Source organism: Pungitius pungitius, chromosome 7, assembly GCF_949316345.1.
Source record: "Pungitius pungitius chromosome 7, fPunPun2.1, whole genome shotgun sequence".
Lineage (NCBI taxonomy): Eukaryota > Metazoa > Chordata > Actinopteri > Perciformes > Gasterosteidae > Pungitius > Pungitius pungitius.
In genome coordinates, this window is record NC_084906.1 from 13,007,703 (window position 1) to 13,035,533 (window position 27,831).

A 27,831-nucleotide genomic window follows, 5' to 3' on the forward strand; every position below is an offset into this window, starting at 1 on the left:
TCCATTTCCATCCGCCGCTCTAGAAAAAGGGCTATACTCTCTCAGCCTCCCGTTCTTTATTGCTCTTTTCAATCACTTCCCTCATCCACCATTTCTATTTATTTTCTCTTTGTCACAGTTATCCCCCCCTCCCCCTCCACTCCTCTGTGTACATCTGACAGGGGCCTTGTTCAAGGGATGGCTCTCCTGATTGATCGCTCCAATGCTGGTCAAGAGTGAAATATTACGTTGTTTTCTTTTTTTAATGCTGTGTTAGAAAAAGGAGGCTTTTATTTGAAAAGGCTTCGGCAACAGGAATGTTAAGTTCCAGAAGGAACAATGTAGCTTTCAGCCTTTCCTGACAGGACTTAAACTACCTAAACTAAATTACTGGAATACCACTTAAATGCTTTCGTATCATATTTTTCTCTTACCTTAACCAGGTAGATTGGTTTGTCTTTACCGTACGCATACATATACATAGCCATGATTATTTGATTTATATTATATACAATTGTGTTACATCTGTCAGAGGAACATTAACCTTTTACAGGTTGATTTTCATGAACATGAATATGCATTTGAAAATAGATAAACATATTGCACACTAGGCAATATTTTCTTATTCTGAGGTTTTGAGTCAGGAAACAATGACGGATAACATTTTGCATCGGTGGCAAAACCATAAGAGACAGTGAGCCTTTATGGCCTACATCAACAGTGGTAAACTTTGGAGCCAAAATGGAAAGTAACGTTGAGAAAACTGCTCTTCCACAACACAAAACTCATTTGCACTTTGGTCTCAAATATCAACTAAAACACTCAGTTCATCACAAAGTAGGCTCAGTACTGTAGGGTTAATGGTTCTGTAATGGGAAACTGGGTGTACGACCCATGGCAGAGAATAAAACCCCACAGAGCTTTCTGCTCTGTGATGCTGCCAAGTGCATTCTACAGTAATGATGAAGGATACGTGAAACCATCAGCAGTGGACCCATTAAAGCCTCCCTGTAAACATGTCCGTTTAAGTACAATTAGATCACATTACAGCCGCGATAGGAGCGGAGAAATTGAGTTTGAGCGGAAAGATGATGGTAATTGTTTCATAATTCAATTTCTAATATCACAGGTATCGCCGTGTTGAACGTCTCATCCTAGTGGGTCTACACACCGAGATGTGTGTGATGCCAAGTCAGTGGCATGAACATGCGAATATGAGCCCTGTAAAAAGAGGGCGTTCACCAAGCATGGCTTCCCCTGAGGTTCACCCCGTAAGGAATCAGGCTCTCCTGCACTGCATGTTGTGGGGGACAATTCGGTATATGTAAGATGTCATGATGCTACGAATTGGCTAAATACTGTGCAGTGCAGTGAATGGGCCATTGACATACAACCTAGGGAGTTAATGCCATGGTAGAGTCTCTTTCAATAGCTACCATGCTGAGGCAGAATTTACTAGTCTACTAGGTAACACATAACTACTATGTGTGAGAAGTTGTTTTCTGAAATGCACCATCCCTAACCTTCATGACCGGACCATGATGACGAGATCCTTCAAAGAGAAGGCAACGCTCTCCCTCTAGTGGCCTAACTGTTGCAGTGCAAGAAGATTTACTGTACTATGCAGAAGCAATAAGGAAGTCTGCTGTATTCTGGTTAGAATACTATGATTTATTACTACTTTGGTCTTGTTTTTTAGCTCAGGCCCTCGGATTGTATGGGGTTGATAATGTTGTGCTGAGATATCTGAATACACTCATTACATTATTAGATTCTACAAAACAGGTCTAATTGTGCAGAGTTTCAAAAACTGTGGAACTACACACACACGCAGGCACACACACCAGTAAAACAACAAAACAAAAAACAAATAACAAATACAATTGCAGAAAATCTGTTCTTGGGGTTTGGCCAAGAAGAGAGACCCCTTTGTGTTGGGACTTGAAATACTGGCCGTCACTACAATGACAAGACACTTGAAAACCGACCATCGGTATCATGTCAACATAATCAGATAAAATAAAATCTATGGTTTGCATATTATTATATGGGGCTCGACTGGTTTAATGGATGTTAAACAATACGCACCCTGTCACCGATGTCATTGAATTTCTATTCCTCATTTTTCATATAGACGCCAGGCTGTCTGCCACTCGGTTCGGTTGTTTGTGTTGGCAGATATGCTTTGATTAGAATTAAGTACACTGTGTCTTTTTAGGCGCTACCAGAAGGACAGGGGAGAGCTTTCATGTTGCTTGAAAGAATACAGCGTAATCTCCGCCTTTTGACAATTTGTGTACAGATGCCTTCCGACGTTGTTGACATTGTTTTGGATTTTTGTTTCCTGTTTTTCCTGTACTGCCGTTCCCCCCTCGGGCCCAACAACATGCCTCCTGTGATTGAGCATCATCAGTCCTTTCCCTGCGCTCTGCTTCTAATGGTTTTACTGTGCAAATAAGAGCCTTGCCTTTCATCCGCTCACCTATTACAATACATTTTTCCACATTCATGCCTGGAAGAATCTTCTAATAGGATGTCAGACAACCCAGAAGTGGACCTTAGCATTTCTTAACCGGTTAACCCGCTTGTCTGTCGGTCCCAGGCCTTTATGTACCACAGTCTTGTTGGAGAAGACTTGAAAACTCATGTTTACTGAGGTGTTAGATGAGTAAGTAGGGTCATTTTCTCTGACTCTGATATAATCTGACTTCTTTATGCAACTAAATAACATATCCGCCAGCACACAATCTTAAGCACTCACACATTGGTTTCATTTATCAAACCAAATATGGACATGTGGTTTGTTCCAGAGGTTGGGGTCCCGGGATCACGTCTCATCTGCTCTCATTTGTCCGCCCATGACCACCCATGGCTGGGTTCCTGTATTGCAGCCTTTCAAAGTTGCTGTGAGGTTCCGAGCGCTGTTTGAAAAATTAAATTCAATGTTTTGAATAAGTCACACATCCAGAGATATTCATTGTGATGGAAAAATGTTTCCCACTGCCAAGACAGTGTCATTGCAGTCACAGTTTACTAGCAGCATGACTCAGGCCCTTCACTTAGAGTAATGATGTGCCATGAATGTAGATGGGATCAAAGTGAGAGGATCGCATGCTTTACAGCTATATGTTGACGCGTATTAATGTCTACAGAGGGACTGATCCAAATCCTGCAACTCTCTCAGCATCTCCCAGGGAACGTAGTATCAAACGTATTTGTGCCTGGCTCGGAGAACTAAATATCTGCTTTTCCGCAGCACAAAGCTGTGGAGACATCTGCCATCTGAATGAGCCTCTGTGCGAGTTCACGCGTAGTTCAGTCTTTTGTTTTCTTGGTCCTCCTCGGTGGACTAAATCTTTTTCTACTACACTTTTATAGCTTATTAGAAATAAAAAAAGGAACATCTTGTTTAAGGATGGTTTTCGTAGACAGATGTATGTCAGCTATGGAAACATTAGGGTTCTTAAGGTTAAGGTTATTTTCTTTGACAAAAACACAAGTCTGAGCAGTTTCCTTGGAGTAAACAAAGTTAAAATAATTAACAAAGCAGGCAGCTGGTGGTTGCTGCACATGTTCTGCTGTTGGGAAAATTCAAAAAACTCAAATAAGGTTCAGTTTAAGCGGAAACAAGGTCTGTGACCTTTTGAACTGAGACACAGTGTTCTTATGATAAACAGATCGGCTTCAATAACTCAATCAATTCAGGACTCATGAATACAATGCTATCCCTCCCTTTGGTGGGGAGGTGACCAAGCCCCCCCTCTCCTCAGGAGGGGGCACAGATGGGTGACACCTAAGACTAAATATTCAAAGGCAAAGGAGGAATCCTTCGAGTAGCCTTGACGCATGACTCACAGCCTGCTCCATGCTTGCACCCAATTTATAAATGTCCTGTTCAATGATTTCACACAGGTATTGAGTAGAACTTTTCTAACATTGTACAATATTACAAATAATGGATGAAAAGATAATCTGATGATTACTATATTATTTAATTCAGCTAAAGACTGGTAGTGCACTATACTTACTGTTTGTGTGCCTTAGAATCCCATAATTACTAAGTATTATTATCAGATCCAAGTCAATGTGTGTTTATGTTTTTTCTGCCTTTTTTTCAAGCAAAGATTAATGAATTGACTTGTTGGAATAATATTGATTTATTTTAGATAAAGGAAGAGATAATAAGCTGATTGTGTGGATAGTGTTAATTATTAGGATTCCTGTCTTGTTGTCGGTCAGTCAGCAGCAGTTGGCCCAATGCAAAACAAAGACTCAGAGACTGGAGACCATCACTCGTTTTGCTTCATTTGTTTGTGGACTGGCAATAAGAAGGCCATAAGAATCTGATGGGTTGAGGTGCAAAGACCAAGAGCAACGATGTCTTTTATTTGATCAGTGTTGAGTAAAATGATTGAACACAGGTGTTCCTTGATTTTGAGGGGATATCATTTCAAGTAGTTGGACAACGTTGTCTGTCAAATTAAGTGTTAATACATGTATTAAAAAAGTTATGTAGCAGGGAGGAAGAAGTATGGGAAATAGAGTGATCTTCTAAATTTGGTAAATAGGTAGTATGTGGTGGCATTAAACTGGAAGTTTTAGTTGTGGGAAAGGTTGTTAATTGTGATTGATGAATTACAGATTTTTGTCTGTAAACTGGGTCAAGCGTTTGGCAGTTTATGGTCAGTTCAATATAGTGTTGAAATAAACATTTTAAAGTAGAATTTCTACAAAAATGTTCTTAAGTGAAATTGAAATTTTGGGCAAATGTGAGTGTTTAAGAAATGAAGCATAAAGCCTCCTTTTTTGTCAGTGTCTTCCTCTTTCTTTGGAACCCTCTAAAACTCAATATATCTTCAAGATTCAGCCTCTACATCATGCACTTTCACAACAGCTGATCACCTCTTACCTACTGGAGCCTCTCATTTGTTTTTGAACAGTATTATGATGGACATTGGTGTTTGTTTCTCATTGCCCTTCTGTGGGTGTGACCCAAAATGATCCACAGCTGACCGGGATCAGTTTAATGAGGGCATGTGTTTGCGCTCTAAAACCTTTGAAATCCACTTTTTACGGAACCCCACCTTATCCATCATATAAGATCCATTTATATGACAGTGGGTGAAAAGGGTTTTTCGGGTCTGCTAGTTGTCTCTAATCTTTGCATTACTGTGCAGTGCATCTGATTTCTGCCATATGTCTTCACTCAGATGCACACACACACACACAGACAGTGTAAGGCCCAAAGGATTGCCTAAGTCTAATAAATTGTGGTAACTTGAGCACCCACGGTCTCATTCCTAATCGCAAACCCTTTGATGTACCACATGGGGAAAGGATGAGGGAAACATTGGCAGTATTCCTGTTAAGCAAAAACATCCAAAGTTCTGTAAAGCAAGACCATAGTTTGGTAAAGTTTTTGTTGTTTGTGCTTAGCATTCATGTTCGTATCTCTTTTTTACCAACAGCTATATTCTCCTACTGATTTAGAGGCCTGCCCTCAGCTCTAAGTGATCCACATCTGCACTGCACATGTCTGTCAGAAATAGCCACTCAGATACGTAAACTATATAAAGTTCAACTTCGATATAAAACCTGAAACCAACTAAAATAAAACATTGCCTGAGAACATTTACAGCTTTTGTCTTTTAAATTTGTGCATCTATTTACACTGGTCAGTTGTACAAAAATGACGACTATGTGGCTTTAGTCCTTTGCGAGGACAGCTCCTCCACCTCCCCATCAGACACACAGTAAAACGGATTGAAACCAAACATGAGACAAATGCCCTTTAACTGAAATCTACTTACTTACTCCAGTTTAATGCTGTACAACTTTTGCCTGCCTCATATGATATGTGCTGTCTTTGCAGAGCCATTCCCCTGTTATCTTCCGGGGAGGAGTGAATTGAGCTGGAGGAAGCCTGGCTGGAGGGGGGAGAGATCAGTATCTGAACTACAGGGGGAGAGAGGGAGTCGATCGCGGTCCCTGCTCACAGACTGCTGAAGTGCTTAGTCGGACTTTATTGTGTGTGAGATGTTTCACCGCCTCTCTCTGTGACTATTGTTTGTGTTAAACGTCAATCAAGATGATCAGCATGGACAAACTTCCCAACTGAGAGTCAACTGCTTGAAAGAGATTTTGTTTTGGTAAGACAATTTTTTTCACTTTGTAATTTATGCATATTGTTGTGTGTTGGCCTTCGCCTTGTGAGCCGTACAGTTCATGCACTCTAAGATGTATCTTTATGGATCGTTTTCCATCCTGTAAAAAAAAAATACTGATTGCCTGTGGGTCAGCTCCAAATAAAAAAAACGGCGTTTTATAAATGTGAAAGATACAATTATACCTCAAATGTATAATTTAACATACACAGTTTAATGGACTATGTGATATGTTAGACCTGTTACATTAATGATGATGTTGTTGGAGTTATCAAAATCCACTCTTTAGGATACTGCGTACAGGTTGCATCAGTAGAAGTTGTCTTGTTTGTGCGTAAGGGTTTTGTTGCTTTAAATTTGATAGCCAGCATAGTTGAATAGTTCTTCACCATTTGTCAGCTTGCATGTCATATTTCAGAGACCTTGACAGAAAGCTGCAGCAGCTCTGGTTATTGCTGATTAAATGTGGACAAACACAGACTTTGAGTTAAGCTACTATACAATACTGAGAGAACCGTGTTTCACCAAGAGTGGTCATCCAAACTACCAAACTCTTTATAGTTATAAAATGAACCAAATATTTTTCTAAATGAAACCGAAAGTGTTGCCCTAGATTTGGGGCAAAGGTGCAGAGAGGTTGCGGAAAATGCTTCCTCAGGGCTGACAGCCTTTGAGGTACAGCTGCACATTGTTGGTGTGTTGGCCTTTGCCTTGTTCGTGCACTATAAGATGTAGCTTTATGGATCGCTCTCCATCCTGTAAAAATAAACACTGATTGCCTGTGGGTCAGCTCCAAAATAAAAAAATGCATCATCATCTTGTCACATATCTAGCGCTTCCAAGTATAATTTTTGGCTAAAGAAATAAAGATGGTATACCGGTATTTACCAGGAAACCTGCCTCAGGTTATTATTTTTTATTCGATTGAATTAATTAGGTCAGAGGGTCAAAATCTACTTTGTTTCTTTTTCTGGGACTTTTATTTGAATTCATGATTCAAAACACTCAATTATCTCACGTTAAGTACCTCTTAGTTGCTTCACATCAATGTCAAAACCACTTTGGTCGAAGGGAGTTAATGGTAAGAACATTTGCAATGGTTTCTTATTATTACTGTAAATATGTCCCTTTTGCTTTAGTGAAGTAATGCATGTCAACGTTTTTTTTTAATCAAATGACAATGTAAACACATTTGATGACCAAGGAAAGCAAATCCTTATAAATAATGTATCAGGGAGGATTTTGCATGGTCAACTGAGGTCTTCAAGCAACCATAAGTGCAGTTGATAATGTTTGTTTTGCACAACAAGCTGCATTTGAACGATGTCTTGTGGATGCCAATCCTTTAATGTTTGAAAAACATAATTGTCTTTAGAGAAAGATCCCTGAGAGTCCCACATCCTGCTTAGGGATCTCTCGACACATATTTTACAGGCGATTTGCACTCGGCACCGGGGAACTACTGGGCTGCTCTTCTGGCTAATGGCATACTTAAAAGGTTTTTAAGGTCATGCAAGAGCTGGCGCCAAGCTTTGTTTGCCTCATGCGACTGTTCTCTGAGGTATGGATGCCACTGATAATGTAGTCAGCTTTTGGCGTAAGATCCAGAGGCTTCCTGCAATTTTATGTTTGCAGCCATTTGGGAAAACACGACAATTAGACAGACAAAACACCTGCTGCTATGGCTGTTGGGTAGTATAAATCACGTGTTAACAAGATGCTACCATTTTAACAATGCAACATGCAGATATGCATGAAGTCGTCCTAAACTTCAATAAAATATTACGAAATTCAAACGTTTCCCCCACCGTGTGTAGATATGTTGGTTTTCCCTTTAGGAGGAGGCCTAATTAAAGAGTGGGGCAGGCAAAAGAAAGTATAAGTGTACGACCTTAGTGCAGATAGTAGGAGCGAATTAAAATGATATTTGGGAATGCTGGAAAGTCAGCTACTGAAATTAAGCCCTGCTTCGTGCTCTTGGTTTTTAGATTTTGAACCTTTACGCTTTAACGTATTGCATGCCGTGTGGGTTGTATAGTTTGGGATGCACACTTTTAAGTTCTATTCTGTTATATATTTACTTCAGTGTTGTTTTATCAATGGGAACCATGTTATATTTTTCTTCATTTGGACAACTCACTGTCTTCATTTTTTACACAATTTCCCGCATCTTGAAAAGCATCAAACTAATAGTATATTATTGTCCGTGTGGCTTCTTTTTTCTTTTGTAGTTTCCTGCCTCTAGTGCTCCTGGGTTAACTTCACTTCCTGCCCTGGTGTGGTTTCCCTGTGAGTTTGATTGGCTGCCGTGTCCCTGATTGTTTCCACCTGTGTCCAATCACCTGCACCCTCCCAGTGTATTTAAACCAGGTGTGTCCCTCTTCTCCTGTCGATTGTTTGTCAATGTGAGGGAGGCTGCGCTGCCTGTATCGGTGCGGTTTGCCGCCCTCCTTTCCGTAAAATTCTTTGATTTTGAAAGTCTGTGCCTGAGTTCTGTCCCTGGACTGGAACTGTGACAATTTTGTGACCTCACACCCTTTGCTTACTGATAAAATGAGTGTTGGGACACTCAAAAGAAGTTTCCACGTACAGTTCAATATAATCATTGTTATCACTGATCAGGACCTGGAATTCACTCTGAATACTGTGATGAGTTTTTAATAGTGAACAGACCACCAGCGACAACATAGATGTAGGAGCCATTCGTGATGTTTGTGTACAACATGGAATTGTGAGCCAATCTCAGGTTGCCACGGGTGGCAGTGTGTATTAGTGTGACAGGGAGTCTGCATATGGGGCCACAGGTGCAATTGACACAGGTAATGATGCATGGGCGACGGGGAGATCGCACCGTTTTTACCGCTAGTCAAGATGCACAGAGAGAGATCAGGAAGAAAAGGCATATACGGATGTGTTATATAAAGTGTAAAAAACGAATGAATGGGAACTTCACCCAAAGAGACGAAAGACCTGGAATCTCTATGTTAGTGAGTAAGAAACAGGATCTTCTTTAATAGACTTCATATTTCTATCAGCTGTTTCCTGTTATTTCTTCAAAAAACGTGACTGCCTTTCCTGCCAAGATATGACTGCTCCCCACCTCTGTCTATTTCACTGTCTGTTTCACATCCTCTCTCTGTGACTATTAATTGTGTTATTGTGTTATAAAGATGATCAGTATGGACGAACTTCCCAACTGAGAGTAGACTGCTTGAAAGAGCTTTTGTGGTGGTAAGTGCTGGCATTTTATAAATGTGAAGTTGTCTCGTTTGTGCGTAAGGGTTTTGTTGCTTTAAATTTGATAGACCGCATAGTTGAATAGTTCTTCACCATTTGTCAGCTTGCATGTCATATTTCAGAGACCTTGACAGAAAGCTGCAGCAGCTCTGGTTATTGCTGATTAAATGTGGACAAACACAGACTTTGAGTTAAGCTACTATACAATACTGAGAGAACCGTGTTTCACCAAGAGTGGTCATCCAAACTACCAAACTCTTTATAGTTATAAAATAAACCAAATATTGAGAAATGAAAACGAAAGTTTGCCCTGGATTTGGGGGAAAGGTGCAGAGAGGTGCAGACAATGCTTCCTCAGGGCTGACAGCCTTTGAGGTACAGCTGCACATTGTTGGTGTATTGGCCTTTGCCTTGTTCGTGCACTATAAGATGTAGCTTTATGGATCGCTCTCCATCCTGTAAAAATAAACACTGATTGCCTGTGGGTCATCTCCAAAACAAAAGAAATGCAGTTAGCTCAGCATCATCATCTTGTCAAATATCTAGTGCTTCCAAGTACGATTTGTGGGTAAAGAAAAGAAGATGGTATACCGGTATTTACCAGGACACCTCCCCCAGGTTTTTATTATTTATTTTTTCTTATATACCTTGACAAAAACATGAATTAATTGTAGCACTTAAATTGCACTTATAATGGCTCTTATCTCATCTTTGATGAAATTGCACATCCTGTTTCTTGTTCTTGTTATGGTTGGAATGCACTTGTTGTGAGTCGCTTTTGTTGAAAGCATCAGCTAAATGTAATGTAATTATTGATATTATTAATTTGATTAATTAGGGAATTGCATCATATGGCCCCTTTTTTTGATATTCTGGGACTTTTATTGGAAATTATGATTGAAAAGACTGTTACTTCACATTAAGTACCTCAATGCCAAATCCATCCTACTTTCCATAATGTTCTTTGATTTTGAAAGTCTGCGCCTGAGTTCTCCCTCTGTCCCTGGACTTCCTGTGACAATTTTGTGACTTCACACCCTTTGCTTACTGATAAAATGAGTGTTGGGACACTCAAAAGAAGTTTAAACGTACAGTTCTATATGATCATTGTTATCACTGATGTGGACCTACCGACTCAATGTAAATCAATCTGTAAATCAATTGGATGGACAATGGACAATGGACATGGACAATTAAATCAATCAATGGAGTATACTGTGATACGTTTTTAATAGTGAACTATACACCAAAAAGTGGTACATAAAGCAACTTACATTGTATTATATGGGATGGGCTCAGTTTTGAGAGATGACATCTAATGTTTTCAGTTCATCCTTTATTCCCCGTTACTGAACTAAACTTCTACCTGCACTTTTTTCTTCTGTTTCCTGTTATTTCTTCACAAACTGAAAATACATTTCCTCCCCAGATATGACTGTTTTCCAGCTCTATCTCTATTTCGTTTTTGTGTAACTGCGTGTCTGCATGTGGTTGTGTGGGTTTCCTGATCGACACCTCGTTTTTCATTGTCTATTATTTCTCTCTGCAGTCACACAGAATAGATGATTCACTCCATACAGACTATACATGGACTTTACATGGCTTATCAGTTAATGGACTTATAAGCTGCAAGCATCACAGTGAGATACCGTAGTCATGATTTTAATGGGAAGAGGCTAATTTAGGAGGTTTAAACAATATTTGTAACAAAGTTGGAGGAGGGGTGAAACGGAACCAATTTCCAGCACAAGCAGATTTGAAGTGGCTCTGGCAGAATAATAAGTAAGAAAAGCACTGTTTACGACGAAAGTAAACAAACGCCATCACGGTTGTCACATTATAAGTGCAATAAAACCGTGAGAAAGTGTTGTTTTATTTAATTCAATTGTATTGTATCTTCCCATTGTTTAACTTCTCTCTTTTTTCTTTTTGAGGTTGAAGAAAGAAATGACATTCCTCAAGCTGGTGGTGTCTTTCCATCTCCGAGTCATCTGAAATTAATGACCCTACACCAGCTGACCACCATGAATACCTCCGCCCAGCCATTCGCCAACAACACCCCACTATGCTACTCCATAAACAGCCCTCCATTCGTGTACCAACCTAACATCGCGTCGGCCTACTTCTCGTCCATCTTCACCACTTTGGGCGTTACCTCCAATCTCATCGCTTTCGTAGTTCTCGTCAAGTCCTTCCGTCGGACACACAGCCGCTCACGCTCCTTCCTGATCTTCCTGGGCGGCCTGGTGGTCACCGACGCCATGGGTCTTCTGGTCACCGGCTTCATCGTGATCTCCTTCCATGTTACGCACTTCAATTGGCGCCTCTTAGATCCAAAATGCCACTTCTGCAACTTTATGGGCATATCCATGGTCTTCTATGGACTGTGTCCACTGATGCTTGGTGCCACCATGGCCACGGAGCGCTTCATGGGCATCAACTGTCCCTTTGCACACACCACCAATAAGCCCAAGAGCCGGACGGTCTCCATGGTGTTGATGGTGTGGTTGACCGCTGGCTGCATAGCTCTTCTGCCCCTAACAGGCATTGGAAGCTACCACATGCAGATGCCTGGCTCCTGGTGTTTTTTCAACATCAGCTCAGAGGGAAGTAACCTGGCCTTCTCCCTGCTCTTCTCACTGGTCGGGTTGATGTCCATTGCTGTGTCCTTTTTGCTGAACACGGTCAGCGTTGTGACCCTGATCAAGGTGTGCTGTGGACAAGATAGGACCCAGCGTAGACGAGACCACGAAATAGAGATGATGGTCCAGCTCATCCTCATCATGGTCATTGCTTCCATCTGCTGGTGCCCCATCCTGGTGAGTTTGCCCCTTTGGAATGAGTTTTTCTCATGTTATATGTTCAGGATTGGTTTAATGATAAACGATAAATGGGCAATAGAAACTAAATGCTTGAATAGACAACATAAGAGAGTATAAATCTGTCTTCCTGGTTCCTTGAGTTGCATTAGCCAACTTCACATAAAGATAATGATTGCATCATATGGGCCATCAGCCTTGTTAATCCCTTTGCTGAAAAAAGGCAGTTTGCACGCACAGCCTTGGCTCTTTAAATGGGAAATGAACAAAGTGACTTATTCACACAACATTTTTCCAGCAAATTAGCAACGGAGTGAAGTCATGCTCATTGAGGACAGGCAGAGACATGCAAATGGGGCGAGACGGACTGTATATCTATTAGTACAATTTGTTTAGATGTTGAGTTCAAACATCAACAACTTTTCTGGAGATTCGTTGACTCCACCTTCAAGACGCCCTAAATATAAACCAAAAGCAAAAATTGTCAGCAACTACAGGCTGTCTGATGGAAAGATAATAAATAGTCAATTATGGTATTGCAAAGTACTTTTACTAATGGCATTGACCAAATAATGAAACACCAAACCCACTATGTTATCAGCCATGCCCTTCAATTATTCAAAACATATTAAGGCAAAACAAAATGCTAAGCTCCTTTTCCCTTCTCCTCTTTTATATGCTTGATTTCTCCTTAGCAATGCAGCTTCCTAAGCAGTTGATCTAAGGCCTTCTGATCGTATCCTGGATCAAAGAACCCCCTTAATGCCTTAGTTGAGATGACATTGACTTTAAGCTTTAGAGCATGTGGGAAATCTTTTCCTTTTAAGGTAAAACTCCAGCTTGATACAACGTGCATGTTTATTTTGTAGCTCTGCCCATTGGTCAACTTTAAACCCTCTAGTTCTTTGCTACACCTTTCAACTTTCTGATGGTAGTTTTTAACAAAATGAGACGATACTTGTAAAAGTGGAAGCAGTTTATCTTTTTCATTAGCTTTTGATTGTGCTACTACTAGCCCAATCAGAACTTAAATTCTGGCCTTTACATTTGCTTTATCAGACTAAAGGACAGGAAGGCTGGAGCTACCTAACAGAAGCACATAATATATTTATGCAGTCCTGTCTAGTTGCGTGACACCCTGCACAGATTTATACTCTGTAAGAGATGATGTTGTTTTGTTCTACATACCCATGGCTACCTACAATCGGATATTCATTCCCAAGAGATACATTATGTGTCAAGTCTTGAAACAAAGGCCTTGCAAGATTGAACAAAGGAAATATTGTTGTTCATAACAAATCATCCCCACAGTAACTGCTCACCTAAATCATCATTTTGACCTAAACATCTGCCAACAAAACTCTTAAAGGCACTGTACAACAGGCGCCTTGCAGCTTCCAGACAATTACCAATAAATCCAAAGTGTCATTGGGAGCCTGCTTCATAGTTCTATGTGCACTTCCTTCTATTTCCAGTCAGTTGATAAAAAATTCACTTCAATAGTATCATCCACTTTGCATTGTTTGTTTATTGCCCTCGAGTCTGCTTTTATCTTGAAACTAACACAGAACTTCAAACCACAGATTCTGGTTTGGGTTTTGGATACTCAAAGTTTTTTTTGAAGCAGAGCTGCCAGACTCTTGATAAGGATTCGACACAAATAGGGTCCCTTTGGCTCGCCACGTGTGATGCTTTAGAAAAATGCAACGAATGTTGCCTTATGTGGACGTGGAACTTACACATGAGGATAACTTGTAACTTGGGAAACATTGACTCTTTGGTTGTTTAAGTCTGTAGAGCACATCTGCTTTGCATAACACATCTCAAGACACGTTAGACATTTTTAACACTGAAGTAGATCTGTAAAACTGTCCATGCACTGCTTCAGTGTAAACAACAGTAGAGCCACAGTTTCTTGGCACAAGGGGAATTGGGAGGAAACAACAATAAGCAAATTTATTAGGTTATAGTGCAGTAGGAGGGATATTTGGGTTCCAATAGTCAGTACCTTAGGATGGCCACTGTGAAATAAATCTGGCCATTCCATCGCTTAACACATATGTGTGTGTGTGTTTGTGTGTGTGTCTGAGTGCGTTTACAATAGTAACAAATTTCCTCTTTTCTTCCTCTCTTTAAACGTCCCATTTGATCCCATCCATCCCCTACTCCTTTCCTCCATCTATTTCCTCTCTGTACTTATTCTTTCCTTTATCCTTTTTCCACCAACAGGTCTTTATTGCACAAACTGTGCTGTCTGGCAGAGCCCTCGAGATCAAACTCCTACTGCTGTGGCTGCGATTCGCCAGCTTCAACCAGATCCTGGATCCGTGGGTATACATCCTGTTTCGAAGGGCAGTTCTCAAGCGAATCTACCCCCGCCTCAACTGGTCTCGCGGCTCCATCATGACCATGAACCCGTCTTTCAGCGATACTCTCCGGAGGCTCACGCGTTCTTCCCTTGGGAACAGCCGGGGACCGGATGAAGCGACAGAGGCCCAAAAATCAAATGTAAAACCCCCATCTACATTGAAGCAACCACCTGCTTCTCCGTGATTGTTTGGACTGAAGCTGTGGCATCAGATGGAGTGCCATTGTTAGTGTTGCCTCTAAAAGCTTTGATTCATGTTAAACCGCTGCCAGCATGAGAAACAAGGTTGAACCAATGATCTGAAACAATTGAATCTTGTTCTTTTTGATGCATATCATTGAAATATTGCGCATTTATTAAGCAACACTTTAATATCGAGCACATTATAAGAGCAGCGGCTGAAATACATTTTTGTAAACTGTGCTTTACACTCCTTTTTCTACAGTGGGTATGAAGAATCGTTACCAATTTTTTTTGTAACTGAGTCTGTTGCCTGAAACATTTTATCTGCATAAACAAGCCTAACTAAATGTATTTCATGACCATTGCCATTTATTTTATTGTCTCCAGGAGAATCATTTAATCAACTGTCATCTTTTCAAGAGCTTTTCTTTCCTGCTCTGCACCGCCCTTCACTGCTCTGTGACTCCTCAGCCATGAAGCTCCTGGCCGGTAGTGATAACGCCGTTGAGTTTGTCACCAACAGCCGCATCTGCTTTCCTGTGTTAAGACACCAAGGAGGGGAGTTCAGTTTGCTCAGTGCTTTTGCAGGGTAGGCTCTGCTAACTGCTTGATAGGTATTTCTGCTGCCTTATCGAGCGGTGAGAACAAACCACAGACAAGTCGTATATATTTCACTTTGCAAAGGGGAAGCCCAACCACACAGCGTATGCAGTGTCGACTTCCGACAAACTTCCCTTTACATCAGCCTTTTATTCGCATCCTTCACACATACACAACAACAGGGTGGAACACGGGGGCGGGGGCTAGCTCTGTGTTCTAGAGGAGTGCAGAGTTCATATGTATTGATATCTACTCCTGTGTCAGGGGTGCAGAGTTCTTATGCACGTGCTTTTGTGCACAACATCCTGTGTTACAGTCAGCTGGTGCTGTACCACTCCCCAGCTGCATGTGATAAATTTGTTCCAAAAGATGTTCCAAAAGCATAATAATCACCCACTGTGCCCTATCGTCTGCCGTGCCGTGGACACAGAGGGGGGGGGCGGGGGTGTGTATGTTGGGAAACCCTTAAACTGCTAACAGAACTACCAGGAGGCGCACGCACATCAGACAGTGCGAAGCAGACAACTCAATGAGTTTCTAAGGGGTCTATATCCGACATCTTTGATCGGCCCTACTGAGTGCAATTTCTATTTTTTTTATTTTTGTTTCTTTTGCTTATGTCAAACAAATGTTTTTAGATTTTATCTTTGAAGAATACCGTTATTTTAACCGAACAGAAGGCAAATTGACAGTTATTTCTTATGAATCAAACTTGTAATCCACTGATATAGAATAGAGTCCCAGCACACCAACAAAATGCACATACATTTTCTAAAACTGACTCAAAGGGATCTACATGCACTGATGTTTATGCAGGAACTGCTCTGTCAGCAGTTTAACTAAACAACTTGTTTTGAAGTGGTTCTATATTATGTTATCTGACCCTTTACACTCATATGCTTAGATGCTCCTGTGTGTCATGAGACACAGTAACAGTTAATTAAATGGGTATACAGACTCATGCTAAGTATGTATTATTTATTTATTTTGGAAGGGACCTTGAAAATGTTTGGAAAAGACCTTGAATGTTGAAAGGAACAGTGTCAGTGAAACATTTCATCCTCAATGATACATAATCGTTCACAGGGGCTGAGGGGAAGATCCTTTTTTAAAATAAAATGTATGTGCTAAAAGTTAAGGCATTCAAACACTTTACATTTAAATGTTTACACTAAACAAAACCATTTATTTTCTGTGTTAAATGTTATGGCATTTTATAATGCATGTAAATCAAATCAGCCTGTCCATCCCCATGAAAGAGATTAAATATTTCCTCTGTCAATGAAAATGTTCATGTGTCATTCATTTCCACTGTCAACTTAAAAAATGCAATAAAAATATAATACCATTAAAATGTTTTGTTGGATGACAGGTCATGTATACATACATATCTGGTAAATAGAAACTGTCAGTCTATATTTCTATGTAAATTAGAGATTAAATATAGAGATAGAGATCTGTCAGTGTTTAATAAAATAATACTATAACCTGATGACTGTACATAAAAGTATCTTTCCATTTGTTCCTTATAATCTTTTCTTACTTCTTACCTCTCCTCTGGGCCTCACTGAAGTGCATAGTTTATTTATGTATCTCTTGAGGCCTCTCGAGATGTTTAACTAAAATGTCAAGTAGTTATCAACTCTAAGGGTGTTTATAACACTTAACAGGAGGAGGGGGATTATCCATTTGTTGCATAATCCGTTCAACCAGAATATTCTGGTAGTGTAATGACAACATTATAGCAATTATACAATATTTATAATCAAGCTTGTGCGGTCATGTTTTGCTCTAATTGATAATCCAGTTGTTCATGTTGATCGGTTTTGAACATTATTTTATCAGTCATATTGGAAACTCAATTACTAGAATTTCCTAGATTGATCACCAATAATTTGTGCCTTGCTTTAACCACGTAGGCGTTTCATCCAGTAAAGTGAATAAACATTGAATGTGCTCCACAGAACGGCATGTGATTGTGCATGTAAATAAAGGCTTGAAATCCCAATGACTTATGTGGACTTGTTATGTTAAACAGACAGACTTGACAACTACTTTATGATTACAACCTTTTTACTTACAATTTAAACACATTAAATATGCCTCACATTGTTCAGGTCTTCATTGAGAGGTGTGATCATATAAAAGAGATCAAACATCAGACTTGTAGTGATGTAGCTGGAACAGTGAAGCCAGAGTCAAACTGTGTTTCATGTTTTCAGATAATGACTCCATCACTTCTTCACATTGTTTTGTGAGACAGAAAACAGGTGACTGTTTAACTTCAACTTGTATTTGTGTATTCTTCCTTGCCTCTTCGGTAAATACTCCCCAGTTCAGAGAGAGAAACATTCAAACTTAGTAACCCTGTAGTATGAGGACTGAAACAAACTGAGCACGTATATTTACATTCTTTAGTGGAAACACACCAGAAACATTCCTTCCCAGAGAATATGTGGCAAAAGGATGAAGCATGTGAATACGTGATGCAATGTTGTATCAATATTAGTTCTGCAACAAGACCTTCATATTTACCAAACCCTAACCTTTTTGGGGGGGGTTGTTTATATGTTGGGAAGTGAGGGCCTGGTTCCTGTTTGACCGTAATGATCATGTCGGAAAATCTGAATTGCAGAGAAGGACCGTTGGGTACTGTCCCCCTGGCTTTGATTTTCACAACATTCCATTTTACAATGATAGTTGTGACTAAGTTCAAACTTATTTAGAGGTCTGAGAATTTTTTTAATTGATCATTTTGAGTTGCACTGGGTGCAATTAATTATTTAAAAACATGAATTATTATAAATACAATGACCTGTTTGCAAACATATTAATAGAGAAGTAGACTTATACATCCTGATTTGGAATATTTCCCCCCAAAAGTCTCCTTATTCCTCTCCTGTTTTCCGCTGTGTGTCTTCATCAGAGGAAACATGTTTATTGTTTCTTCTCTAACTGCTTAGATTCTTAGATGACTGGCTGGCTGTTGTTATCCATGACACATTTTTTATATATCCTTTGTGTGTGAGAAGGGATCAGGCCTCCCCACAATAATGGTTCATTTCTTTGATTTCAGAAAAAGTTTGTTTAAAAACTACACAGCAATTGTTTGTGTTTATTGTAAAGAATTTTCAAATTTCAGGGTGATGCTGGACTTTTTCTGTAAATGATTATAACTTAAAGGCTGCAAAGGGTTGCTGTCCCTAACATGGTCTTTAGAACAGACGTCTCTCTTTATTTCTCTCTCTCTCTCGTTTATATGGTTCTATAGAGGTCTACATTCTTCCAGTCTTGGTTTCACCGATAGCCTCCCATACATCAAACAAAAACACATCAGGGAAAGCAAAATCTCCCAAAACGGAGTCCAGGGCCTCTGCAAAGTCATCAGGGTTCTTCTTGTCCTTACCGGCTTCCACGATGGTGGTTGCTGCAGAAAGTAGAAGAAGTGAATGATTTTAATAAACCAAGTTTAGACTACTTGCATCCAACCCTCATTTAGATGTCCTATTATAGTCTTCTACCACTGAAAATGGCCAATTAATCATATGACTTACAAGAGATTCAGGAGCAAACTGTATTCATGGACCACCAAGCATGACGTAAACAAAAATAAGCACTGCCCAAAGCAGAAAAAATGAATGCAATCTCCAATATTAATGCACTGTACTTTGAATCAGCTCTCATTCAAGTTTAAATACCGTCTCAGAATATATATGTTAGCAGAAAAACAAATCATTGAGTTTTGTAAATGCTGTCCAAGCCACCAACTGTCTTGTTGGAAAGAAGAAGAAGCCATTTTTATTGCCAAGTATTATTTTACACATACAGGAAATAGTTTTCTGCATTTTACCCATCCCACACAGTGGGAGCAGTGGGCTGCCTTGGCGGCCCGGGGAGCAGTTGAGGGTTAGGTGTCTTGCTCAAGGACACTTTGACATCGGACATGGAGCAGGGGGGGGAGGGTTCCCAGTGCACCCTCTCTACTCCATTACGCCACTGTCACCACTGTCAGGCCATTGACCTCAGAGGTCTTTGGGAAAAGGCAAACCGCTAATACGAGCAATTTGAAATACTTCCCACTCAAATTCCTGAATCATCCGAGGCACTCCAGAGAGGATAACACCCTCTCATGTGTGCTGAGAAAACAATAGACAACAATAATTTGAACACTTTTGGTTGTTGTGGAGAAAATAGCCTGCAAAGAGTTTTTCTGTCAGCTTAAACAATTCTTAATGAGGTTATTTGAGGTCCGCTTTCGCTGGAGGTTTTAAACTCTTATTACTGTCTCCATGAGAGGGGAAGTTGGCTAATATAATTTATATATATGTTAGGGCCGGGACTTTAGCGCGTTAATTAAGATTAATTAATTACAATGTGAATTAAGATTAATTAATTACACAAAAAATAACACATTAAACATTTTTTACGCGTTTTTACACTTATTTTTTGCACTGCGGGACGTTTCTCACTGGATGAGTTTCGGCGGACCGATTATACTGGAGCACCAACCAGCGTTCATGACTTCAGACAACAACAAACCACAGTGAACATGAACGAAGAAGCTGACGAGACCGTGTCGGGTGGCCCCGTGAATGGGAAATCTTATAATAAACACACGGATGGAAGCGTCGATAAGAGCGTGGTTGTGTGCAAGCTACGCAACAAGGAATTCACATCGAGCCTCAAGTATCACCTCAACGCAAAACAATTAGCAGCTAGCGTGGACGTTAGCACGACTCCGAGTACAAGGACCCACACCCAACCCACACTGCACCAGATGACTGGTTTAAGGACCAGGGTAACTAAGACCACGTCTGAAAAAATAACCAATGTTCTGAATGTACTTGAAAGTATTGGTCTACTTAAAAAAACCTAGTTTACAGAAGGTCTACTTACCTATAGGCTACCTGAATTTCTGAAAGTACTATATTTCTAAATATGCTATTGCTACACTTGTCTGCTGGAATTGGTTGAACAAAAATAAAAATCCATGTGAAAAAAATTACTTCTCACTGTTCTCAGGTCAAATATTTATGCAATTAAAATGCGATTAATTTCGATTAATTAATTACAAAGCCTCTAATTAATTAGATTAATATTTCTAATCGAGTCCCCGGCCCTAATATATATATATATATATTCTTTTATTGGTTTTCTTAAATAACTGTGCTTCCTCTATCACGAAGCACTAATCACTGACAACTGAAATAAAATGTAGAAACCGAAAGGTCGAAAGCATATTGAAATAAAGTTATCTGAGGTGAGTATAAATCGTAAGAACCATTTTTCCTTTAATCCTCCTCCGGTCTGTGAGCATGCGAGATAATGAGTGAGGCAGTTTGTCACTCTATTACAGCCCACAGTGAACCCGATGGCCGCTGGATCTGTTGGTGAACATCTACTGTATACCGCAACAGTAAAAAAAAAAAAACGTCTATTTTAAGGACCCTATATTTATGTGCGTGCTCTTACCCAGCTCCACATCTCTGATGCCCATGTAGCTCTCTAGAAGATCGTCCACTTTCCTGGTGGCCTGTTCATCAAACTCATTCTGCTGGCAGAGCGAAGGGGGAAGCACAGAGGTGTGGGTGGAAACCATGTGGCGTTCACTTTCCGAATATGTTGATACTAACTCTGACGGTAAAACGTCTCATTCCAAAACATGTGCGGCCGATAATATCTTGGGCTACTGTTCATCACTGTCATCATTATCTTTGTGTTGTATACAAAAAGTAACTGGTTAAAGGACTTGTTCCATGTTGCTGCTCTGAATCGTGTAAACCTTTTCACACTCCAAGTTTCCTTCATCCTGAGACATCCTGCATTGTATTGTAGGAAGTAAGAGGTCACCCCCAGAGAAAGCCAGAGAGACATCGTCCAATGAGTAACGAACAGATGTGTGTGTGTGTGTATGTATGTGTGTGTGTGTGTATGCGTCCTTGTTTTATTCGGCCCTCTGGGGGTGTTCAGATCAGTTCAGGTCAGTTCAGGACAGTTCAGTTCCTATTTCTCCCATAAGACAATTTCTGCTGTTAGCACATCCAAAAAACTATTATATTATTATTATATTATATTATAAATAATATATTAATAAAATAGAGAGGATAGCCCTAATCATTTTTGTGGTTTGTGTGTGTGCGCATGCATAGTGCACACGCATAACACTGACCCAGGAAATCTGGGACTCAAGCAGTCATTGTCCGGCAAAGCGTGTGAAACTCACCACTTCCTGAACTGTAGCGGCCCCCTTGGAGCGGAGCCGTAGCGTCTCCCTGCCGTTCCCCATCTTGCCCTCAGTAGATTTTGGCGCTCTGGTCCTCATTCCGATCATGTCTGAGCACACACGCAAACACCAGGCTGACCATTAATCCAGTTAATGAGTCTATTTTTGGAAGTTTTTTGTGCTTCTTATCTCACAAATGACGGAAAATGCCCCATTTCGCACTGAAATGCAGTTGGTTGTAACCTAAACATTATTTGAATAAGTAATACTTTCTCAAGTCATTACAATACGTTATTTAGATTTCAATTTGCAGTCTCTTGTGATGTTGCGTCTCATCTAAACCAAGAACAGCATTAACAATCAGAGCCACAGGGTCTGTTTAAAACACATATTTGCTCTCAGTATTATATATAATTGATTACAAATGGGAAGTCAGTACCGGCTATATGTCACGTTAGGTTACCGATAGCAGCTACTTCATCTTGGTCCCTTTTGTGAGCTGCTTTGTGTGATCCAACCTTTATTTGTAGAAAACGTGACATCAGCTGCCTTTAATTTATAGCAGATGGCGAGCATGTACCTGCTTCTCCTGTTTAAATTGTATGCAAAGCTACTGAAGGCCTGAGGAACACTGATGTCACCACCAGAACTAGGTTGTGGTTTGATCATTTTCACACCTACTCCGAGAGCTCTTTGCATAAACATTTCCCCCCATATCAAATGCCAGGTGTGTTCTCAGTTGAAGCCTCTTTGTTCTGAACACAGCGGTTCACAAGACAAATAGTTTATGGACGAGGGCGCTAGTAAAGTACAAGTTGTTTTGTTTGTTATTTCGCTCCCTCTCGATAGCATCAGTCGGCATGGTGTTAATATTGTGTACTCTGATTGGTAACAGGAAATAAGCCTCTTGACCAAACTGGCAGCTTCCCGTGTGAAGAGTGAGATTGCAGACTGTTGGGACTCTGAACCAGAATCCACCCAGAAGAGGGCCTTTCCTTTTTTTCTTCTATGTGTTCCACACTAGATGCAAGAAACAATACTTTTGTTGTTTTTACATTTAAAATATGTCCTGGAAGGGAAGCGGCTTCCTAATGGTGAGAGAAACTTTCCTGAAACTAGGTCACAGGTTCAAAGGAAACATAAAAAATTCTCAGTGTGGGAGCAGATTTTGGTCATCCTCAAGAGGCTGATATTTAGTGATGTCACCAAATTCTTTGCTTAAGAGTAAACTAAACACATCTCCAACCAAGTCACTTTTAGTCAAAGAATTTCTATACATTTCTATACAGATGGAAAGTGTCATGTCCAAGAAGCGGTGCTAATCAAGTTGTCTCGTGATTTTGAAAATTGAACATTTTGAAAATTAACCTTCCTTTCGTTTCAGGTAACTGGCTGGTTCCCCTGTGTGCCGGTACGATTGTCTGCCCCACACCGGATTTTTTTTTCTTCCACCTGTGCCCTTACCCTGTGTGTGTTATTATCTGAAGTGTGTGTCTTTGACGTTTAATTGTAGGATTAGAGGGTAAGGCAGAGTGTGCGTGTGTGTTGGTGTGTGTGTGCCACTGTCTATGGAGACTGCTTTCAGGATTTGACTCCTATCTTTTCTGCATATTATGTCTGCAGTTGAAATATGAACTAAAGAAAATTAAAATATTAAAATGCATAGTTGTGCATTATCTACTTTTTGAAGAGTCTTGACTCAACTTCTGGTTGCAATAATAAAACATTTTTACTGTTTTCAAAATCTTGACTAGCAATACATGATTGTTGGAATTAGGAAGGACAAACTGCATCTACAGTGTTTCTTCTTTTTTTACAGTCCATCAATTTTTGACCTTCAGAGCCACTTCAGAGCATTGACTGCCACAGCAAGTCCTTTGTAGCCCAAAACAGCCACTGCTGTAACACTGTTCAACTGATTGTAGCTGGATAGTTTAACAACTTTTCCATGCTCATTAGCAGACAGCCAGTGATCTGTATCACTCTTCTTCCAAATGTCACTGCTTGGACAGTCTCATTATAAAACAAATATACCCGTGGGAAACTGTACTAAAAGATATTTCCAGCATGTGATGAGAGCAGGATGGCAAAACGAGGATCAAGAATACGTTTTATATTTCCTGCTGTGGTCCATTCGTGGTTCTCAGGAATTAATAAATGAATAAATCACATATATGATCACATCAGTCATCATACTGTATCTACGTTTGTCATTGTTTGTGGTCTTCCAACAACTGCAAATGTATAATGTTTGCCTTCAAGCATTCCTAACTGATATGGAAGTGTGTGCTTTGTTTACCCAAACTGCATCTGCTCTGCACATGACAGCGAGGCTCCGAGTTGTCGACAAAACACTTTTGACTCACCAAAGGCCTTCTTAGGCCCCACCAGGCGGAGAGTGAACGGTACGCCCCTCGGCTGCTCTTTAAGCATCTTAGCCACCTCGTAGTGTCGACAGCCTACAATACTCTGGTCATTGATGGCCTCGATGTGGTCCCCTACACATACGGTCTTCAGCTGGTCTATGGTGCTGCCTTCTTTTATCCTCTGAGAGAAAAGAAACGTAATATGTATAATATTTTAGATGAATTTGGATCACAGGATTCGCTCCGCCACTCGCTCACCTTGATGAAGGCATATCCAGCTCCATTGTCGGTGATGGTGAGGCCTAATGCGTCTTCTGTCTTTGTCACCTCCACCTCCTTGGTCTCCCCTCTGACGTGAGCAAAAATGAAGTCTTCCAGTCCAATCTGCCCCCCCAGTAGCTTCTGCATATCCACTTTATGGGAGTTGAGGGTGCAGAACAGGATCTAAGGGGAAGAAATGCACCACTTAGTCAGTGAGGTATCCAATGTTTTATAATATGAGGGCCAGAGTTTACTGTGCAATGAAGATGATGGTGATCAATTATGGATCGTTGTTTCAAATTGGCCCCTAAATCTTTAGTCACGCATTAATCATTTAGAAAAAAGACAAGAAAATGTGCTGTAATATTTCAGAATCATAAATAGTCCTTAATACTCTGTAGCTGTGCTGTACAGAGACTAACCAGCAGAGGGCAGCACAGCTAAACGTTTGATTAGGTGGCCATTTTGTTGAGTCATGACTGTGATAACTCATTAAAAGCCTGTATACATCTCAAGATTAATGTTTAAGTCAGTCACAACCTACTGACTAGTTGTTTTTATTTCTTTAAGGTGAGGTTTTTAAATCAGGGTGATTTTGCAAATTGAAAATGATAAGGAGATGATAGTATTAAACACCTAACCTTATATTTCTTGTTCATGGAAGTCATGAAATGTTACTAAATCTCATGTATGCCAAATAAAATGAACAATATGATGAAGCAAATTTATAACAACAATAGCATTCAACAGTCTTTCTTGTTGAAATGAATTTGTGTTTGCACATATTTTTTTTTGTTATTCTGAAAACTGAGGTTAAAGTTTAAGTTTGACTTTCTAATCCATTGCGGAAATTCAAGATAACCCGAGTGAACTGTTATCTCTGCTGGAGCAGTTCCTGTTAGGTATTGCTCATGGTAGTTCTTTTGGCAGGAGGAAGACTGTGACTGCAGTTCAAGGTCTTCTTCGGCATCCAGCTGTACTGTAACTTTATACTGTTCAATCCACGGGAGGTCAAGGGAACAGCTGTCCTTCTCACTATCACCAACTTATTGCCTGATATTTTCCATAGAATGTTTAGTATCTTGTATTTGGACTCCAGTTCAAGGTCTTGTAGACATACATGCAGCTAAATCCACTTACAACAACAAAGCATCCAACACTAGAAATAATGTTTTTATTCATTCAGTCGAACGTTTTGCACTACTTATTTTTTTAAGTCAGTGACAAAAATTTCTATTATTAAACCTATTATTGTTTAAAACAGTGTTTTTTACTACTCCTGATTATGCATTTGTTACAATGTAAGGCTCAAACCCTCGTATAGTTTACAATTAATAAATGCTAACCCTTTCAGAATGGATGGAGGTTAATTTAGGAAACACTTGGAACAGTTTACCCAGAACAAGCTACCACAGGCCCACAGTACATAACTAAGAAGACAAACACGTATAAAAGAATCAAGAGTCTCAAATTCAATTGGACAAAACTATCTGAGCGTTACGACACACCAATTCCAGTCAGACTGCACGCAAGGACAGATAACGATATTCTTATTTCCACTCATCTTAAGCCATTGCGTGTACGGTCACAAACTAGATGTTGACAGTTAAAATATTATCAATAGTAGAATAAAAGTGATCATTGAGGTGTGTATTTGTACTTTACTGTGGTGCAATGAGTTGAGTTCCTATAATTTATCTTTATTAATAGGTCTGTTGGTTGCCCATTAAGATCATCAAGGTTAGCTCCTATGAAGTGTGCCTGGGTTTGTACCCATTCATCTCCAGCCTTCACAGTGGCCTTCACAGCACTGATAAGTGTTAGATAAGGCTTGTGTTGAATATTCATTGCTCTGTTACAATAATGGAGCTTCACGCAGAGCAATGGGTATCCTGGTTTAAAGTATTTTACAATCATATTCTTTTAGTGTAGTATTCAACTGCACAAACAAACTAAGTTCAAATCAGTACACCAGACAAAACATGCACATGCACGAAAAAGTGAAAATCAACTGACAATATTTAAAGCCCTGCTAAAGTCTTCTCTGCACCCTCAGATCTGTCTATTGTTGTATCTACTTCCATCTGGTCTGGATCTATGCATCAAAAGGTCTTAATTAAAACCCCAAACTGAGGCCAGCCATGATAGGTCTGTGACGTCTGTATATGAGAGCTGTTGGCCTTTGGTTGGGTTGAGCATTGAGAGCAGTATCAAGCTGCAGTGTGGCTGAGCTGAAGGTTTTGTGACCGGACGTTTTCTCGAGGAATCGGGCCTTGTGACAAGGCTGCAGCGTCCTGCTGTAACCTTACTGAAAAAATCCCTACAGGGATACCAATGAGCTTTTTAGTTCCATCATTTTCATACCATTTTGCAAACAAGTTTCATCTTTTCGAAAACCCTGTTTTAGAGAGAGTTCAGTGATGTGTTGCACCTACACACTATGCAGTATTTACAGGATATAAAAGGTAAGGTTCCGTCTTTGAGTCTAGATCAATGTAACTGAGCACATATTATCTTTTACCCTGTTCTATTATTTTTTCATTTTCATCATTCATCACCTGTTTTTTGTTTTGCGTGTGAGGTGTTTACTGACCACCTATTATTATCTGGTTCTTTGTTTTTCGTATTGATCCTGGTCAGGGCTCGACAAGCACAAAGCTGGACAGAGAGTGTTGAGGTCAACGCTGTTTCTTGGTAGAAATAGCCTGGAATGAAAACCTAAAATATATTTACAACTGGCCAACAGACTAAATGTGAGAAATGAATAATATTTATATTCTTTTTTTTTATTTTCATGGTGTCTCACAAAACTAGAAACCACACGTTAGCCTAATGATATTTACATGCAAATTTTTTTTTTACCTCTGATGGGGAAATGTTGAACACTTCGGCGATCTTGCCATACAGCTCCTTGACATTGGTGAAACCATGAATGCGCCCCGTTGGACTCCCGTGAGCCAGCTGGGTGTGGAAAATGAGTCTAGGCCTGGGGTATTCCGGCGGGCCCGGCGGTGGTGGCGAAGGGGGAAGCGGAGGCGCCGTGGGCTCCCCGCTGCCCTGATTCCGCCTCTGGTTCTGGGCCTTTTGCTCTTCCACGGCCTCGGCCCCCGCCGCCCTTGAGTCCTGCGGGCTCATAGCCTCCACCTTCTGCATTGGGCCCCAGCTTTGGTATGGACCTCCTCTTGGGAAGCCCTCGTAGTGCACTGCTCCGGCAAAGAGAGAAACTCTGTCCTTTCCTCCCGTTAAGCAGACCAGCCGCCCGACCAAATAGCCGCCTGCGGAGCTTTGGGGTGAAGGGCGCCGATGAATTAGTGATGAGAGTAGCTTGGTAACAGAAGCTGGAAGAGGCCGGCCAGGCCCTGCCGGGTAGAAACCCAATACCCTTTAAGATGAGGCGTGTATGTGTTACACCTGAGCTTCTCACGTGTAGAGAAAACTCAGGTAACGTCTTTTTTTTTTCAACCGCACGACGAGCTTCAGACTCTAATCCGCCATTTCTGTTCTGTTCCTGAGTGTGAAATTCCTCAGCGTGTCTTAAAAAAATAAAACAATTTCCAAGGTGGGTCGCTTGGAGATGGCCACAGACAATGTCCCAGTGTTAGGGGGTAAGATGATATGATTGGGTGGAGCG

At 40.4% G+C, this 27,831-nt stretch overlaps 2 protein-coding genes across 5 annotated transcripts; one reads left to right on the plus strand and one right to left on the minus strand.

Annotated features, from left to right (window-relative positions):
- Nucleotides 1-5,945: 5,945 nt before the first annotated feature.
- tbxa2r (thromboxane A2 receptor) lies at nt 5,946-17,351 on the plus strand. 4 transcript variants are annotated; one of them, XM_062563613.1, is made up of 5 exons: nt 5,946-6,128; nt 8,375-8,513; nt 9,314-9,374; nt 11,315-12,199; nt 14,429-17,351. In XM_062563613.1, the coding sequence occupies exons 4-5, from the start codon at nt 11,381-11,383 to the stop codon at nt 14,750-14,752; spliced, it is 1,143 nt and encodes a 380-aa protein (XP_062419597.1). In that variant the 5' UTR covers nt 5,946-6,128; nt 8,375-8,513; nt 9,314-9,374; nt 11,315-11,380; the 3' UTR covers nt 14,753-17,351. The 4 variants fall into 4 exon arrangements, with proteins under 4 accessions (XP_062419597.1, XP_037326238.2, XP_062419598.1 ...); XM_037470341.2 differs by lacking the exon at nt 9,314-9,374; XM_062563614.1 differs by lacking the exon at nt 9,314-9,374 and having other exon boundaries at nt 8,375-8,432.
- A 106-nt stretch (nt 17,352-17,457) lies between these two features.
- gipc3 (GIPC PDZ domain containing family, member 3) lies at nt 17,458-27,418 on the minus strand. The gene is made up of 6 exons (XM_037469763.2): nt 27,063-27,418; nt 24,198-24,383; nt 23,940-24,120; nt 21,574-21,683; nt 20,823-20,904; nt 17,458-18,777 (listed from the first exon to the last, which is right to left on the minus strand). The coding sequence occupies exons 1-6, from the start codon at nt 27,351-27,353 to the stop codon at nt 18,626-18,628; spliced, it is 1,002 nt and encodes a 333-aa protein (XP_037325660.1). The 5' UTR covers nt 27,354-27,418; the 3' UTR covers nt 17,458-18,625.
- Nucleotides 27,419-27,831: the final 413 nt, after the last annotated feature.